Source organism: Aulonocara stuartgranti (assembly GCF_965226115.1).
Source record: "Aulonocara stuartgranti genome assembly, chromosome: 14".
Lineage (NCBI taxonomy): Eukaryota > Metazoa > Chordata > Actinopteri > Cichliformes > Cichlidae > Aulonocara > Aulonocara stuartgranti.
The window spans coordinates 38,361,772-38,381,951 of record NC_138950.1 but is presented as its reverse complement, the minus strand read 5'-3'; the positions used below and the strand labels follow the sequence as shown (position 1 = coordinate 38,381,951).

The following is a 20,180-nucleotide window of genomic DNA, read 5'->3' as shown; positions in this document are numbered from 1 at the left end:
CAAATCATGAAAACAATCACCTCAAGGTGCTTAATATTCTTAATAAGCACCCTACAATAATATAGAAACAATCAGACAACACCCTATGAGCAAGCACTTTGGCAAAAGTGGGAAGGAAAAACTCCCTTTTATCAGGAGGAAACCTCCAACAGAACCAGGCTCAGGAAGGGGCGGGGCCATCTGCCCCAGAAGTCTATTGATTGAACAAAGGAGATACCAAACCACTGAGCAGAAAGTAAACACAAAATGCAGCTTCTAAATGAAGGTGTTTATTATTAAGGCCCTGTGTGCAAAAAAGTGGCTCCCCCCAGGTTATAACTTAAATGAGCTGTGGTGTTTCACCTTTGGAAAGCTGAGTTCAACAGCCACACCCAGACCTGATTACTGCCACACCTGTTCTCAATCAAGAAATCGCTTAATAGGACCCGCCTGACAAAGAAAGGAAGATCCTCAAGAACCAGACATCATAGCACGATCCAAGGACATTCAGGAACAAATGAGAAACAAAGTAATTGAGATCTCTCAGTCTGGAAAAGGTTATAAAGCCATTTCTAAAGCTGTGGGACTCTAGCGAACCACAGTGAGAGCCATTATCCACAAATGGTAAAAACATGGAATAGACGTGGAAAAAGTTGAAGTTTTTGAAAAGTGTGTCCTATTACATCTGGCGTAAAAGTAAAACAGCATTTCAGAAAAGGAAAATCATACCAACAGTAAAATATGGTGGTGGTAGTGTGATGGCCGGGCTGTTTTGCTGCCTCAGGATCTGGAAGCCTTGACATAATTTCCTTAGAGATTAATAAAGCACTCTGATTCAGATTCTGAATCTTTGTGGTAATTCTGCTGTCTACCAAAACATCCTGAGGGAGACTGTCCACGACCTCAAGCTGAAGCACACTTGGGTTCTGCAGCAGGACGATGATCCAAAACACACCAAGTCCATCTCGGAATGACTTAAGAAAGACCAAATGAGGACTTTGGAGACGCTGTGGCATGACCTTCAAAAGGCAGTTCACGCTCAAACCCTCCAAGTGGCTGAATTACAACAATTCTGCAAAGATGAGTGGGCCAAGATTCGTCCACAGCGCTATAAAACACTCATTGCCAGTTACTACAAACGTTTGATTGCAGTTATTGTTGCTAAGGGTGACTAGGGCTGGGCAATATGGCCTAAAATTCATATCACGGTATAATTTTAAGCATGTGCGGTAACGATATATATCGCGATATATTCTTTTCTTCTGTATAACGTATTTTCCACACTATAAGGACTTAAAATCCTTTATTTTTCTCAAAAATCGAGAGTGTGCCTTATGTATGAATTCCGGTTGTGCTTACTGACCTTGAATCGATTTGGGCGTGCAAAAATCTGTTAAAAACGTTTTAGTACAACTTTGGTAAGCTGCACTGCTTGATGGATTGTCAGAGCATTACGGCTGCCGTAGCGAGGAGCTTCGGAGTAATCTGGGTCCTAAACTCCGTCACCTTCAGGTCCCAAAGTCAAACGAACACTAAGAGTTAAAAACGGTCTAAATGATTTCATCTTTAATAAAATCATCAGCGTTGCTGCTGTATCAGGTGTACCAATTAAGTTTAACATCCAGGCATCCATGAAAACAGAATTTATTAAATTTAACGGAGTTAGAAGTTAACAGGAAGTTAGCTCGCTAGTTTCCACCTAAACTTGACATACCATGTTCTGACTGAGAGATTTTTGAAACTAATTCAAACGTACAGCTCTGCTACCACTTCCAACATAAATGAAGACAGAAACTAAACAGCAGTGGCGTTTGCAGGGTTACTGAAGTTGGACTACCTGGTATATAATGTTGTGCTACGTGATTGCTAGCGACACACGGCGCGAACATTTTTCTTGTAAAACAAAGGGGGGCCCAGCAAAAAAGTTTGGGAACCACTGCTAAAAATAAAGGCTGAAGAAATTGTGTTCTCACAGAGCAGCCTCATTACTGAAGCACAAATAAATGTGCCAGTTAATTTTTCATTCATTCAGATGACTGGACATCAATTGATGCTACAGACTGTTAAGTTTAGTAGAAGAGCCTCGTGGCTCTGAGCTCATCCACCTTCTGCTCCGCCTTCAGCCCCTTACAGCTGTTATCAGCTCGCAGGTCTGTTTACCTGGCCTCGGGTCACTGACAGCCAGCCGCATGTTTGGTCGCTGGAGACAGATAAGGCGTCCACCTCCACCTACCTAACTCAAGACTTTATGACTCCCAGTATGTTTCTGAGTTCTGTGTGTGTGTGTGTGTGTGTGGTGTGTGTGTCTGTGTGTTATTGTGGTGATAACCCCTGTCCCAAACACAGGCAGGGGCCGGCATTCAGTGTTTACAAGGGCTTGGATCAAAGCACCCTCAGTGTGCAGCCAGTCAGCAGACCTGACGTTTGGTCATACATTAACTGCAGGCAGGCTGTAGGAGTGTGTGTGCATGTGATGGTGTGTGTTCCCAGTCAATAATCCTGAACTTAACAAGGCCTGAAGTACTTTTGTTGAGCAAGCACTTCTCCTTTCTACTGTAATTAATGAGAAAAAGTCAAACTAAAAATAATCTTGAGAACTACAATCTTTTTTCTTTTCATTGTTTTATTAAATTAATTACCATATCCCTTCACTTCATTATTATAGACCATACATTTAGTGAAAGTGTCAAAGTGTAGGTGGTGAAAATTAGCTGCCCACAGCTAATATACTGCTCGATATACTCTTTTCTCTCCCTAAAGTATTATTGAATGTATGACCACATGTAATAATGTGTCAACTCAAGATTTTAGCAGAGACATCCTCTTTAATTAAAACTTTCTTTTTTGATAAAGTAATGGTTAGGTTTAAATCAGGTAACACGCAAGTGTTTCTTCACTCACTATGTATCTGTACACAGCTTTGCATTTAATCATTAGTTAAAATTCATCTCTGGCTCTCTTCCTCTGTAAGTCTTTTGTTCTGTCTCCCTTCATCACCAACTGGTCACACAGATAGCCGCCCCTCCCTGAGCCTGGTTCTGGAGGATGTTTCCTCCTGTTAAAAGGGAGTTTTTCCTTCCCACTTTTCACAAACACATCCTCATTGGTTGTCTTAATGCTGGGGTTTCTCTGTATTACTGTAGGGTCTTTCCTTACAATATAAAGCAACTTCAGGTAACTGTTGTTGTGATTTCGTACTATAAAAACACAATTATGCTAAATTGTATAGAATAACAACACAGGTAATGTTTTAATGCTGTTTAAATGTTGCAGTTCATCGAGGGGGTGGAGCATGTTATTTTCTATAAACTGGATGAATGTTTTTCTTTACCAATCATGTATTTTTCTCATAAATGTATCTGTTTAAATGGGAATGTGGTTTGGAGGGGGACTGGTCCAAACCTGGATCTCACTCAAACTGGACAGCTAAGGGAAGGGTCATCTCCTGTCTACTACTGAAAGGAAATGAAGAAACAACAGAGGATAACTAAGTCATTAAATAAATGATAAAAGCTGTGAGTTTAACAGTTGATCTACATTCCTACCCACAATATGGTCATGAGATAGTGGTTGTTTCATCTTTGGAGAGAGGGAGAGTAGCTCTCAGTTCCGGTGGTCCAGGTATCTCAGTAAGATTATTCTTCGCCACCTAGGTTTTGCGCTAAAAAATATGAGGAGAAAACCCCTGGGCTGAACCGGGACAGCCTGGAAAGTTTATGGTTTTGAGCTGGTAAAATATCCCTGGAGCAGCCAAAGGAGACAGTCAGGGAGAGGAAGGTCCAGCCATCTACGCAGCACAGCTCAGCAAGGTAGTAAAAATGAGGTTGGTGGATAAATAAATGCATTACTTTCTATTGTTGACCTTATGTATCGCGCTAATGTTTTTAAATTTCATGGTCACTATTACACATACTTTTGTTCTATGGAGGGACGAGCAGTAATAAATTGTGTTTTGTTTGTAATACCGTACCTTTGTTCTTACCCTTTTTTTGGTTTCACTATCTTCACTATCTTAATCATATTGCAGTGATTTGACAGGAAGAAAGAAGTAATAATTATACTTACATACAAGTTCACAATTTACTACATTTGACTAGAATGTATGTGTATGTGAATCAATGCAATCTAAACACTCATTAAATATCTGTACTATTACTCCCAGTGGATGGTTGCAGTGTGCGTGTAGGTTTGAGTTTGTTTCAGACCTTGGCTTCGGTCTCCCCACGATGCAGCGTATAGAGATGGTGAACGGCACTCTGCGAAGATGCCCACGGGTGGGTGAGGATCTGGAAGACGTGAAAGTCATGTCCCAGGGTGTCGGCAGTTACCAGCAGCATTCCTACAAAGAACACATAGTCACTGACATCAGGAATCAGTCCGTTAGCCGGCTTCACTGTAAGCTGATTCTTAATGTGTGCTGTATAAATGGTTCTTATTTTATCGTGCAGCTGCTTGAATGCATGCCTTTTGTTTGTTTGTTTTTTGGCTAATGCTCAAATATTGTAATACGCACGGTTTAAAATGCACTTCGCGCTACATTTGTGTCATGTAGCAGCGCCTACCTTTTCAACTGGGCCAAACCATACAGTGATGACACTAATCGAACAAATTAAGCTTTGGAGGTCAATAGTGCTGTATACTCCATAATGATAAGGTTCCCATCCATACAACATAATGTGGTCTGAAGAGGAAAACATCTATGTTAACCATATGCATATCATCTGGCCTTAGAAGATGTGTTTTTACCGCAATCATCAAACGATCAAATGAGGCAGTATGATGTCCCATCACTCCACCAGAGACCTTTAGACCTATCACCTGAAGCACATGTTACATCTTGGTTTTTGTTTGTTTATTTTAATCATTTTAATCAAGATGATTCAAAATGATACTCCAATTTCTGCAGTGTGTCTTACTGTTCCTAATGGTACACTGACCAATAGGGGTGGGGGGAAAAATCGATACTGTGCAGTATCGTGATATTTTGTTTGCTAATAATGTATCGATGCAGGGACAGCAGAAATCGATATTTTGTTACAAAAAAGGTTTTTGTGTTCTGACTTCAGAGCATGTTGATCCTTTTTCTGAGCAAGAACCCTGACATTCCTTCACTGTCCAAATGTGTTTAACTTGTTTTTGGCAGCAATAAACATGACAGTTTACTTATTTTAATTTAAGACATGTTTTATTTTAATTAAGTTTAAAACTTTTTTATTTAATGTAAAATTATATTTTGTTTTAATTTACTTTCAAATTCTTCAGTTGCTGAAGGGGCTGCATAGTTTTCATAAATTGCATAGTTCAGAATAGCTATAATTGTACCAGATGGTTGCATTCAGTTAAGTTGGACTAGACTGTAATACGAACCGTTCAGTTTGTCAACAATAAAACTGAAATGAGAGAAAGACTGAGTGTGAGACTTTGATATTAGATAAAATGAATATTGATAAAGTTTACCTTTATGTACAGAATCTGAATATCGCAAAATATTTTAAAAAATTGCAATAATATTGTATCGTGCGTTAAGTATTGTGATAATATCGTATCGTGGGATGTATGGTGATTCCCACCTCTACTGACCAACCAAAATATTTCAACTGCATTTTATTCCAGCAGCATACAACCATACAAACTGTGCATGACACATGTTAGACAGCATGAAAGAATTACTATGCACTTAAAACAAACAAACCAGCCCATTAAACATAGCCAGCTATCATTTGTGACAGTCATAAAATGCAACTTTGCCTTACATGATAGCTCGGTCTGGTAAAAGCACGGCTCGAGTCCTGTGATTGTTCAAGGACAGACGAAACGAGCGTCCATAAAAGAGGCAATCTATGTATTCGAGCATCAGTGCACATTTATGGGCGTGTCTATGCGCATTCAGAATCACCAAAACGCTGAACCACAGCGCAGCACAAGTGTAACCAACACTGACAGGCCCATTCATTTGGTCCTGTTTTATTTGAAGCTCGTCAAACTCCAGAAAGTATAGGTCCAAACCATAAACAACATGCCCAACAAACCACACCAGAACAAACCCAGATCTAAACTGGCTCGTCTACACTGCTTTTCAAATACAATCCAAAACCCATCCCCAGAAACCTTCTGACATGCTACAAACATGGAGATCGAGCAGCAACTCATAATACAACTCATTGATGCAGAGTGTAAAAAATGTCCAAGGCCCTGTCCTTCTGATGACTTCCAGACATAAATAATATTAAAGTAATTAGTATTTTCCTCTCAGTTTTTCCACTTGGAATCTTTTATGTGGAGGCTGCAGTAGGTTTTAATTAGTGGCCGGGCTTTATTGGGTGGCATGTCAAATGTGAAAAGAGGATGTTGGAATGGCATGAGATTAAAAGGATCCAACAACACGTGCGAGGGAGATGGAAAACACTCCCTTTCTGGAAAAAAAGAAGCCATTTTTGCACATTCAGAGTCGAAGTTTCCCTTGGCCAAGATTTGAAAATTAGTAAAGAAAAAGCACTGCTCACAGATGATGAAAATCTGGATAAATGATAGGTTCGTGCAGATTATCAGAGGTGGAAGAAAGAAACTCTAACTAAAGCCAAGTGAAGTGTGCATTAAGACAGTGGTTAGCTAGTCATGCTGTATCAGAGCGACCAGAAAGCCAAAAAGCTAAGGCCCAGGGCCTGTAAACTCTTGAAAACCCACGCCCCAAACGAGGTGCCAAGCCACAAGAAGCATTTGCGTCAACTGGGAATAAAGAGAAAGAAGGGCCGGGGCCCTTCTAATTATAGAGTCTGGAAACGGAAGCGCAGGGCGATTAGGAGTTGAGGCGCTGCGGTCTGTTTATCTGGGAGCTTCCTCTCGCTCTCAAACCCTCTCTCCCCTGTTCTCCGCTCTCGTTCACTTTTGCTCCTCTCTCTGTTTTGGTCGGGCCCTGCCCACCCAGTGGCTGGAGAGTCTGGCCCCTAGCTTTCTGACAGATGAGACTTGGCCACTGCCTTCTGGCCAGGGCCGGTGTTTCTCTTCTGCTGATGGTAGAGTCTGGGCTCCAAAAAAGTAACAGCTCAGGAAGGCTGGAGAGCTTTGCGAGTGCGAGTGCCCGAGGACTGGGGCTTTTGTGGCCTTGTTGAAATACAGAGGCCCTTGCCGAGAGGCGTCAGTCGGTTAGCCCACGGGAGGGCCAAATTAAAAAGCAGCTGAGCGGCCCGGTGGGTGAAAAGAGAAGGTTTTAAACAGCGGCTGGCTACAGCGGGGTTTGACACGTCCTATTTATAACACCTTGTCCCAGGGGTTACAGTGTTATTTACGATGTTTTAGTACCAAGATCGCTGGCACATGCTCTAAGACGTGCGCTAAACTGGAAGAGGTGACTTCTAATTTGCCATGTGTGCGAGACATGCGTTCATATGGGATATGAGGGAAGTGATATAATCATTTCCATAAATATCTGCTTTTGCTTTCTGGGGTTTTTTCCTCTTGAAATCTTTTTGTTTTGTTTTGCTGCAGGCTTTAGTGTCCCATCTCTGACCATCCAAACAGAAAACATCTGCTCAATCCCATTAATGTTGGGAGGATGTTTCATTTACAAAGTGGTGGGGCTAGCTTTATTCTTGACAAAGGCGGACGGGACGGGAGGGCGAACGGCTGAAAGAGAGAGAGAGCGAGAAAGGCAAAGAAATAAATGGAAAGAAGAGGGTGATTTCCCTACTTGGCAAAGTGGAACGCCACAACAAAACTAGTCCACTTTTTAATTAACAACACTACGCTGAAAAAAAAAAAGCTTTGAAAATCGGGAAATTCTCAAATTATAACCATGTGGAGGGGATAAAGCTTACAAGATGGAGTACTTGGGGGATTCGGATAGCCTCGCTGTTACCAGGATGCATAAACTTCAGAGCAAATGAGCCCATTTACTTTGAAAGACTATCCATCATAAAGAGGAGGTTTTGTCTTCAGGGCTGGGAAGGACAGGACGTTATGTCTGTCTGAATGGATTTGTACATATACTGGACATATACAGCGCACAGCCACAATATTAAAAGCAATAAAAAGTGAAGAGGACAACGCTGATCCTCTCATTACAGGAAATCTTGGGTCCTAACATTCATTTAAATGCTACTTGTACTGTTAAGGACACCTGGACACACCCCTGTGACAACAGCATTTTCCAGCAGCACTTGGCTCCCACAGCAGGACAATTCACCTGTGCAACCAAGGTGCACATCTGGCCTCCAAAACGGTCCTACATCCATGCTCCGACATGTCAAAACAGCATGAAAGAGCAGTGTTATTTTAGGCAGGTGATTTTAAATGGTAAATATAGCAGTTGGCCTTATTCACTCATTTTCTTTGCCTAACTGCTTTCTATCAAACATCTGCAATTATACTGCCCAACAATCTCCCTGTCACAGGCTGGGTCTCTGACCCAGCGCTCTGAGTTCATGTTTGTATTTGTCTCATTTTGTTATGTGATTTAGTTTGTGTTATTTCCTATCTGCCTTTAGTTTAGGCAGTTATTGTTCCTGGGTTTTCTATGTTTTGGGGTTTTGTATTTATTCATCACATATTAGGTCTGTTAAGTTGTGTTGTCATGTTTTAGTTTTAGTATTTCCTGTTTTATTCTGACAATGTCATGTGTTCTTTGTTTATTGTATTTAGCTTTCCTCTCCTGGTCCTGTCATTAGGTTTATGTCTGTCAGCTGTTTCCCCCATGTGTCTCCACCTCCCCTGATCACCTCATGTATGTATTTAAGCCCTTTGTTTTCTGCATGCCATTGTCAGGTCGTCTGCTCATCCATGTCTCATCCCCAGGTACCCATGTCAGTTCACTATGGTTAAGCTTTTTCATGTTTTGTTATTAGTTCACCCAGTTTAGGTTATTGTTTAGTTTTCACCAATGCCCGATTATTTTTACCCTCGTTGCTAGCCTCAATAAACGGCTTGTTTTGTTTATCCACACTACGTTTTGGTCTGCGTTTGAGTCCTCCTCTGCAACACATACGGTCTGCCCCAGCCAGACCGTGACACTCCCTGCATTTTATCATATAAAGCCTAATAATATATCCTATACAAATTGTAATACTCTAAATATAATTTGTCATACTCTGCCAGGAAATTTGAGGACTTTTCAGAGCGGTGCCAGGAGTTTAGTCTTCAAACGCGAGAATATTAACATGGTTGTAATCAAAGGAACGTTAATGGTTATGTCTACTCTTTATAACTAGAGAAAATTGTGCTACTGATTGCAGTGCAAATTGGAGGGGGAAGAGTGTGCCCTACTAATCTTCTCAACACCGCAGCAGCAGACTAATATACGAGCAGTTTTATATCTGTTGGGCAGCAGAGTAAGCATTAGGGTTAGACAGATGCTAAAAAGCCAAAGTCAGCCGCCCCCAACAAAGCAGAGCGGGTGCAGTCTGACTAATTACTCATTTCTCTTAAAAGTTATAGCTACGTATTGCTTATGTTTTAGTACGGATGGTGTATGTTTATATTTGCATGTGCATTAAAAAACTTTGAGTAGCATATGAACAAAATTTAAACTAAACAACACTAGATGATGTTTATGTGTTGTCGAGGTAATGACAAAAATGTTTTATTTGGTTAGATCGCTGCAACCTTGACCTTTAACCTCTAAATTCATCCAGTGTTTGAATCCAGCAGTTTTTACTCAGCACTGAAATTTCTGAGCAAAAGTTAACGTCTTTGAATTCATTTGAGAATGAAATTCCTTTTATGATAATGTCATTAGAATTTAATACAAATACTGGTACAAATAAAGATTGTTCAGTGCCTCAGCAGAGCGAGCACCTGATAGCCACAACACCTTTTTTAAAGGCATGCTGTTCAGGTGTACCAAAATTCTCTGGGTCCCCGAAACGCATCGTTCTGAAGATGAAAAGAAGGCCACTTGAAGGCGGACAGAATGGAAGAAAAATGGAGAAAACAAGAGAGGCAGGAGAAGGAGGAGTGCTTACGGTTCATTTGATGTACAGTGGGCTGAAACCAAAAATTGTGTTTTTCTACACGCTCCATAGGCAGACCACCTGTGAGCACTTAGATATTAATAGATATGAAAAAAGGTGTATATATGTGTGTGTGTGTGTGTGTGTGTGTGTGTGTGTGTGTGTGTGTGTGTGTGTGTGTGTGTGTGTGTGTGTCTAACCTAGCGGAGAAACAGCTAGCAGTTTGACATTACTATGCTGGAACGCTGGCTCTTTTAACAGGGCAAAAGTCACCTGGCTTTAAAGTCGTGCCGACACATAAGAGGCAGGCACCATAGAGGTCAAGTTCACAAAGCGTGACTGTTCTCAAAGCAGAGCTTCAGGGTTGTTCTTTCATCACCTTAAGTGGAAAAATACACTACTTAAGTTTGTGTTATAGGGCATTTACATATTTGCAAACTTCCTGCTGAAATTGTTTTAAAGAGGAGAAGTTTGTATTTGTCATTTGCCAGAAGGCTGTCCAACGAGCACATTATTGGCTGTATAAAAAGGCGAAAACATGAAGGAAGCCTCTGTTCTTGTTTCACCTGCAACAATCTGCCAAAGCTTCAACACCAGTTTGCTGCCACTAATCTAAATTCCCATTGAAGCCCAGGTCTTTTTGTTTTGCTTTTGTGGTTTCTCAACATGGGACAAACATGTTCTCACAGCAGCTCAAAGAAGGTTTTGACAGGAGTTAAAAGCAGGTTTTTTTGTCATGTCATATTTTAAAATCCCGAGAACATTCTGCTCACATCTAAAATCTATGGATTTAAAATCTACTGAAAGACTTTGGGACTGTCATCAGAGCTTAATCCCTTAGGCCAAGAGCGAGGTAAACTCCTTATGGGCTAGCTTGAGCATTTTTTCAGTTCTGTTAACCAATGAAATCCCTTCAGACTGTCACAGCTGCCATTCATAGATAAGATTTAAGACTTCCTAGATCTCAGCTGGTCCACTGAAGCTGTGTGTCACAAAAAAGGATTATTGAGGCCATCCATTCTGTTTCAGGTTTCATAACTATATTTAATTTGAATGTAGGGTTTTTTAATTTAAATAAATAAAAACACAAAAATGACTAACAAATTATTTTGAATGATGGAAAAAGCAATGCAAAGTTACTTTGTAACAAGAGGAAACATGGTTCATCAGGCAAATAATCACATACATGAAGTTACATAAAGTAATGTAAACTGTTCTGCCTTTACAAACAGGCTTTGATGCTGTAATTATGCTTTTATTTATCTGCAGATACAAAAAATTTGCAAATGCAAAACATAATAAACATGTGTTGTATAAGTACTACACAAGTATTTATAAAAAGCTTAAAACACACTTGTGTACCTGTAATAAATTACAGGAAAATCGTTAACATTTGAATAAATGTTAATTATTTATATAGTGGTTTTCTGCTATAAGGGCATTTTAAGTGCTTATTAATTACAGTATTTGACAACAAATATATTAATTACATTACTTTAAAACATTAATAAATAACACACATCTTCATGTAGCCACGAGTTCATGTAACATTTTCTTCTCCATTTTTGTGGAACCGAGTCTGATTCCCTTAACACGTGAGTGCCGGGTGCTGGGTGCACATCGGCTTGAGCTACTACTCCTTTTCCAGAATTCTCTTTTTTTGTCTGACTGAATCAAATTATCTCTGCTGAAAAAAATTAAGGGAACATTTGGGAACACCAAGTCGTAACCACTGCTTTCCATATATACGCTGCCAAACAAACAAACCGTTCCACAATTCATAGAAACAAGAAACTTCCCCACTGTCCTCTTCCCCACTCAGTCTCCCACCTACACACATACCATAAAGAAGTTCGAAATGACCTGCGCATTACCGCACCATGTGGGCTATAAATGACTCCACACGGCTTTGCTGTTTGTTCTGGGGAATTTTTTTCTCAGCCAAGTTTTCCAGAGACCCTGAGTCACCGTCTAGCTCATCCAGTTCCACTCTGTAGCTCTGACCATGCACTTTAATAACCACTTTTCACCTGCAAGAGCGTGGGGCTTATCCACTGAGATGGCAAATATTTCATTATTTTATGATTTTTTTTGTAAAAAATAAAAAAATAAACTACTTTAGAAAACACGGTGTAATGCAGACCGTGTTTTTTGTAGGTTGGAAACTTACATGGTGAAGTCAGAATTTAGATGCTAGAACCAATGCTATTAGGCTCTTAAAACCACCACCTTGATACACAAGTAGGCAGTAAATGAATGCCTCTCATTGTACCAAAATAGCTGTTTACTGTAGAAGCGAAATGTGTTTGATAAACACATACATGACCAGCTTAAAATCACATCTTTGTTAAACCTTGTGTTTTCATCTGAAACAATAGAAACACCATAGCTAGAGATTAGTTGAAAACTAGGACGACACATCTCCTCACAGTGCTCCCTGCACAATGCATGGTTTTAAATCACATTCTGGTCTGCTGTCAAATACTAATGACAAATAGCAAACGATGGAGGTGTCAGCCTGAGCTAAAAACACACCCAAATATTACAGTAGTCTCAGTAAAATTCAGTTTTTGTTTGTTTTTTTAATCTCTCAAAAAGGCAAAACTGAGAGGCCTGTGGTGCAGAAGCTGTAAATCAGATCAGAGCCGCCTACGAGTGCTAATTGCTATCTTGGTGTGAAGACATGACTCAATCCATACTAAATGTGCGGCCGAGTGAAGCTGCTTGTGTGTGGGAATTCCCCTCATGTTCAACATGTGCGTGTGGGTCCAAGGTTTTTTGGCAACAGCCTGGTTTCTTTCACACATTAGTGAGATGTACAGATAGAGTTATTACACCACGAGCTGCCTTCATGGCACAGCTGCCTCAATGGTCAGGCACAACAAGCCAGGCTATTCATTAGACCAGCCTGTTGCTAAACCAGGGATATGGTTTATGGGACAGCTCCATGAGGGGAGAGATTCAGTTTTGATTCAGCTTCCATTAGTCGTGGCTTTGAAGGGGTATTCAAAACTTTTAGGTGGCTGCACAGTGGTGTTTTCCTGATCTACCGTGGATTTCATGAGGCTGAAAAAGGATTCTTCACAAGACAAAGGTGAAAATATATCCAGTACAAAACTTGACTCATGGTCAGGCAAGATTTCTGATTAATCTGTGAATTTGATTGATAATATAAGTAACAATAACCTGCAATGATTAAGGTTACTAAGTAAATACATTTATTCAAGCATAGCAGATACTTGCATGGGTGATGCTTTGAGTAGCTTCATTAACACCTGAACTTTTCAATCCACTACATTTATTTAAAAGCTATAGCCACAAGTTACTGCAGAGGTAAATGGAGTTAGGGATGGCCGTTATTTAAAAGTTATTAGTCTGTTAAATTACACCTAAAAAGCTGAAAACTAAGTTTGCAAGACCCAGGGAAATTAACTGAAGTTTTCTGTAACCTCAGAGTAAAATCTAGAAGTGAGCAAAAAGCTTAAGAAAGCTAAAGCAACAAAATGTTTTGCATTGTACAACCAGTCAAAACTCCAGGAATATTAAATGGACTTAGACTGAAAAGAAAGGAAATATCAGATCTTTAAATCTGAAAAGCAGAAACTTCGTGGATCTCTTTAGTTGAAAAATGACAAATGAGTACTTAAGAGTTCAGAATTAATTAATTATTCGATCGTGGTCCAAGTGAAACCCTTCCGAGTTGGGAATGCCTTTCACATTATTATATCAGTGCAATGTTATTACATATACTTGATACATGCTTCATACATATTATTCAAGACTAATATCAGCTGTTTAGAAAAATACAAAATGTGACATTCTCTTGGGCTGCAAATACAGGACTACAGGACGTCTTCTTCCACAACTGCATGTAAAGCAGCGGTCCCCAACCTTTTTTGCGCCACGGACCGGTTTATGCCCGACAATATTTTCACGGACCGGCCTTTAATGTGTCGCAGATAAATACAACAAAATAAAACTAGTACCAGTACTGAAAAAAGAAGATTTATTCATAACACACGTGAAAAGACCCAGGAAAACCGAATTAACGGAAAAAACAATAACAAAATAACGCTGAAAACCGATAAAAACCCTGAAAACCAGACATTTCACACCGGAGCCTCAACTCTTGCGGCCCGGTACCAAACGACTCACGGACCGGTGCCGGTCCGAGGCCCAGGGGTTGGGGACCGCTGATGTAAAGGACTTTATCAAACTGAGCATGGGCTGGAAAGAATAAAGCGGATGGAGCTCGCTTGATTGTTGAATCAATCACTCCATCTAGTGCCAGTCATACTCACCAAAAAAAAGAAAAAGGAAAAAAAGCCTCGTTGCTGGACAGTATCTCTTTCATCAAAATATGAGTCTATTTCGACCTTGGCGTTATACCCAATAATCAAGTCAAGGATCATTAAGGATAAGTGAAAAGGACGAGACGTGAAAGAAAACAAGCACACACACATCGCAGCTGTTAAAGAGAGCTCTTTGCCACTGCACTTCATCTGCGTCCCTCTAATTACACCACTAGGAATAGATCCACAGATCCACCGAAGCGCCAGCCGCCACACCAATAACTGGCGGCGAACGGTCCACCCTCTGTAGAGCCTCCAACACACACAAGCCACTGGGGTTTCTTACATAACTCTTCCCAGCCAAAACGTCTTGGTTTTCCAGGCTCTACTGGAGTCATATCATTGTTTCTTTCTTGTTTCTGCCATGTTGAGGTTGAACACTGTGAAGCGAACCTCAGTAAGGCAAGAAAGGTAGTTCAGTAAAAGCCACTTCCACTAACTTGGAACGAGTTCACTTAGAGGCAAACCAATGAACCAATCACTCAGGATTTGGACTCTGATCAAAACAAGAGGCCTTTAATTATAGAACACTGAAAAAGAGGCAGCTTAGAAATGAAAATGAATAAAAGAAAAACAATGATGAAAGCAGTCCTGCAAGAGAAGTTTCTATGCCTGTGTTCAGATTTAACCTAATCTCATCACATGCTCTGCCTGCAGTTTTTGTCTCTTTTTAAAAGGATTGAAATCTGTGTTTTTTTCACTGCATTTCTTTGCATTTTAAAGTTGTATTAGCTCTTTAGATTGGGCTCACTTAAGAGTTAGAAAGATTAAAAATGTGTCTGGAATTTTGATGATGACAGTGCCCTGTGTAAAGGGTCACGGCAGAGTCTTTTGGCTTGCTGACGCAGCATCAACCAGTACACCAGAACCACTGTAAAATCTACATGAACAGCACTGGAATACACCGAATTCAGTGGAGGCCTAGTTTGGATCTTAGAAGTAAAGACGACATTATTCCTTTAAATGATGAACAAAGACACTTTTCTTACACTACGACATAAAAAACACAGTCAGCTGGCTAACAACATTGTTCTTGTGCAGAAATGTTGATTCATTTCACATATCCATAGTGTTTTAGTCCCAATTTCCTTCAGCATCAATTTTAGAATAAAGATGTTCTGTTTTCATTTAACAAAAACGAGCGATTCATATTTCTGCAAAGGACCACGTTAGAGGATTTTGATCCCATTTGGCTGCTTAGAAATGGTTATTCTACTTTACATAATTGTAAGAATCATAATCAAGATTTGTTTTAATATATTTTAACAATTAATTCCAACTACAAAAAGCACAGCGACCAATCAAAGAAGAAAAGGCCAAAAACTGCCACAAAACCTTTACCAGTTACATCCAGTGCTTTCAAATGTAATGGAGTACGCAGAGCAAAGGACCCAACAGCAGACTTCAGAGGGAGACATTTATCAGCTGATACAAGTCCAAGGGACACACACAGGGACACACACAGGCAAACACACACAGGGACACACACAGGCAAACACACACAGGGACACACACACGGACACACACAGGGACACACACACGGACACACACAGGCAAACACACAGGCAAACACACACAGGGACACACACACAGGGACACACACAGGGACACACACACGGACACACACAGGCAAACACACACAGGGACACACACAGGGACAGACACAGGGACACACAGAGGGAAACACACAGGGACACACACAGGGGGAAACACACAGGGACACACAGGGACACACACAGGGACACACACAGGGAAACACACAGGGAAACACACAGGGAAACAATGGAACAAAGGATGAATAAAGACACAGGCAGGACACGGGTGGGGAACAAACAACAGCTGAGACTAACTAAGGCTAACAAGACAGGTGAAGTAAAACTAGGAACAAGAAGCAGAAGACAAACAATTACCAAAAATAAAAAAAGAGTGACAGTCTAAACACAGAAACACAATGTCCTGATGCATGCTCAATTATCCGGTTAAGGACATCCTGAACGTAGTGTTTTCAGTGGGAGAAACATTTCACCACTCATCCAACTGAGGATGAGTGTTCATCTTCACCCCAACCTTACAAACAGTACATCTGATTAATGACTGAAACTAGCAATGGGCTGTGAGGCCAGTTTCATGATCAGTAATATGCAAATTAGCATGACCATTGATGAACGGCCATCTCTGAATCGAGGAGGGGGCCTAAGGGTACATCTTTCACAATCTTACAATGCTGTGATTGCAGCCATTCCCCAACTCTCTGTCAATGGTACTCGTGGCCATTGATCAGTTTTTTTGGCTTCTCTTGGCGCCATTTCTGTTTGCGTGACTTCAAAAATCATTATTCTGGCAAATCCTGGCACGTGTTATCAAATGGTCAACTTAAATATTTCACCTGATCGTGATCACATTACATCAAAGCCAGATAAAGTTGGTCTGTCGGCCTTCAATAAATGATTTGGGAACAAAACAAGCTTTTAGTAGTGTCGGTGGTCAAAGTCAATGTTTGTTTGTGGGGTTTTTGTTGGTTTTCGTTGTTTTTTTTTAGGGGAGGAGCAAGATATCAAGAGCAACTACTTATCCTAAGCTTTACTTCTTAGCAACCTTTTTAGCTCCTTAAGATAAGTATCCTAATGGGAAAAAATATAAGCACATATTTAGTAGCTTAGCCGCATAGATGGGTAATATATGTGATTTTGTTGACAGCAGGTAGGAGAATGTGGGGTTAAGACAACCATGTCTGGCCTGTCTTTGTCTAAAATATGATCTTAAACCTCCTGAGATGGAGCTGCTAAGTTTAGTCATAAGTCTAAGTAAGTCAAGGATTCCTGGAGCTTAGAGGTCACAGGGTTAGAGTCATCTCTCAGCAGCTTCTTTATTAACTTGCACACATACACACACAGCAGGAGTAACAGAAACATACACGCAAAGATCACACACAGAAAGTGATGACGTAGCCTGTTCACACGTACAAAGCATCTAGTGTCCTTTTCTATGTGGAATGAAGTCAATGGTAAAAAAATGTTTAAACCAATGCAAGTGTTTTTGCTGCTCAACGACTCGTTTGTCACATTTGTCATGTGTTGCTCGTAAATGACAAAGAATAAACACATATTGAACACAAACACTGGTGCAAAAAAATAAAACAGAACACACCAAATTAAGTCAGCATTTGATTTGCACTGAATTCGTTTTGCACCATGATGAAGGATTTTCTTTTAAAAACAAAAGAAAGAAAAAAACAAAAGCAACAGATTACATAAAAAGACAACCTACCTGCCAAACACCGAAGAGAATGCACAACATAAAGTCCCTGATGAAGATTGCTAAAGCAGTTATTGAAATGCCTCTTCCAGGCAGCCTAACTATTGTGTTTACTTTGGATCAGACTTCAAAATAAAAGTGATTCGTGTAAAAATCTTGTTTTGGAACTATGCACAGCTTGGTCTTCTTGCAGTGCCATTCACAAGTGTTTGAAACACATCTCTACAACAGAGGTGGAGATTGCAAAGCTAGCCTACAAATACATTAAATTTTTAAACAATCTTGCTAAAGTAAATCAGATAATCCTTTAGAAGGAAAAGGAAAATTGATTTTATTTTTCTTTTCTCGTTTACTGCATTCTCTCTAAGATTAAGAGATAACTAACACATTTACCGTATGGGATACAATGTCTGATCTACATGTGCTTCCTTTGTTGAGGCTGGGGAAACACAGGCCAAACACTTGTTTAAGTGGAATACACACACTTGGAATTTGGCTTGGATGGTTACATCCAGCCCAACCAAAGAAACAAGACGAAGCCGCCACATGTGAGCCAAACAAACAATATGTTACCGTACACTTGAATGGCCGTGTAACTGCTGTGCTGTTTTTAGTGTTCTGGTCACTGAGTGTTCAGTCTTCTTCTTCAACAGTTACGAGTGTGTGTGTGTGTGTGTGCACATGTTTACATATCTTTGTGAGGACAGAAAATTGGCACGCTGCTATACCTGCGGGGACGTCCTCACGAGTTTGAAGGCATATTTGAGGGTCAAAATGTGGTTTTAGTGTCAGGGTTACAATTGGGTTATGGTTAGGTTTAGGCTGAGGGTCAGGGTTAGGCATTCATTTTTGATGGTTAGGGTAAGCGGCTACGGAAAGCATTATGTCAATGAGATGTCCTCACGAAGACATGAAAACGAGCGTGTGCGTGTGTGCATTACCACTGGGGTTGAATTGCATGCAGGATATAGGTTTGTCGTGAGCTGGGAAGTGAGCCACCACTCCTTCACCGTCCGAGTCCTCACTCACCAAGACCTGGATCGTATGAACACACACACAAACAAAATCCAAATCATTTTCTAACAATGAGAACATTAAACCCAGAGAGGGACTTTCCCCTGCTCAAGGATTTCTCTCCACATTTTGGTTTGGTGTGATATTGTCACAGCAGGGTGATTTTGACATCACCCTGCTGTGAAACAGCTGGAAGTTTAACTCCTTTCCGAGTGTGCCATTGCCCTCTTGTGGACAGAATATAATAAGCATGTTACCTGAAATAAGACAAGTAAGCACTTTGTTGAAAAACCCACTTCTTCTGGTCAAAGAAAATATGAATCATCATAATTTGAGCTGTATTTCATTAGCGCTAGCGCTTTACAAAGATGCTGTACTGAGACCAGTGTGGACAGGATATGGCCTAACAACAGAGACAAGAATATGGACAAATTTACTTTGGCAATGATGTGGCTTTTCACATGTGGCTTTGACAATACCCCATGACACAGGGTCTTCCCGTAAACAGGCACAAACTGCCATCAAATGCAGAACTGGCTTTCCCCTTGTGCAACTTGCCAACAAAAATGAAATTGTAAGTTATTTTGTACAACTAGAGGCTGCTCCTAAATCTCCATACAAAGTCTGCTGTCAATACTGGGACAAATCTAACACAGGCTGTGCTGAGACCAGGAGCTGGCAGAAAACTCCTTTAGTCACACAGAGAGATTAGACATAAGCCCAGACATGAGGCCACTTTGTGCAGAAGTACCGGTGTTTGAGAACACACACTCTTGTTTAAAAGAGTTAAATGTGGCCCCGGTGTTGCACTACGGATGTCAGGAAAGCTGGCCAAACATTTAAAATCTAAGCTAGTCCAAACAAGATAGCCTCTAAAAACTAAAAGGATTTTGTCTCACACTCCAAGCAAGATCTTAAGGATCCAGGGGGGAAAAGGGGAAAAGGCGGGAGAACAGCATGAACAGAAAGAGGCTGGTGACATGAAGCAGATCACTTTTATTACAGTGCAAGCAGACAATGTTGTTCTGTTAGGGAATCCTGCTGGAGCCCTTTGAAACAAGAGTGTCCTCCAGAGAACCGAGCCCCTGTTACACAGGGGAGTGTGTGTGTGTGTGTGTGTGTGTTGAGGCTGCTGTTCCAAATAAGGAGCAGTGATACAATGTAGCTCCAACCTCATCCAACTGGAAGCGATGGGAATGTCTTGGATCTCCACAACGACACAGGAGCTCACCTCAATCATATTCGTGACTTCTCTCATCTCTCCAGAATTTACACCTCCAACCTCCGTCTTAATACACTCTCGACTGTCCCCACCCCTACTACTCCCTTCAACCTCCATTTCTCCTACACTCTGAGTGCACCCCTCCCTCCTTGCCTGGCCTCATCAGTGTTTACGGCCAGTGTATGGTTACAGTGTGTCGCCTGGTGACAGAGTGCAGACCCACTTCTGAAGGCTTAGATCCAACTTATAAGACTACGGGCTGGTTACAGGGCGGTTACAGTCGCAGAGGAAAGGAGAAGGCAGAATGTGTGTGGTGATAACATCACTGACAAACTGTACTACGTACGAAAACACACCTCATTAAAAATGTGACCGCTCCTGCAGTGTGATTAATCACAGTTTGGAGAGGCTGAG

General features: G+C 40.8%; 1 protein-coding gene across 3 annotated transcripts in view; it reads right to left on the bottom strand.

Moving 5' to 3' along the window:
- The window catches only part of bcas3 (BCAS3 microtubule associated cell migration factor), a 319,739-nt gene that overhangs the window by 258,445 nt on the left and 41,114 nt on the right, over positions 1-20,180 (bottom strand). For all 3 annotated transcript variants that reach the window (XM_082502293.1, XM_082502294.1, XM_082502295.1), the window contains exons 13-14: positions 18,472-18,565; positions 4,185-4,318 (exon numbers count right to left, since the gene is read on the bottom strand). In XM_082502293.1, coding sequence (XP_082358419.1) covers positions 4,185-4,318; positions 18,472-18,565 — 228 coding nt within the window. The remainder of the gene's footprint in view (positions 1-4,184; positions 4,319-18,471; positions 18,566-20,180) is intronic.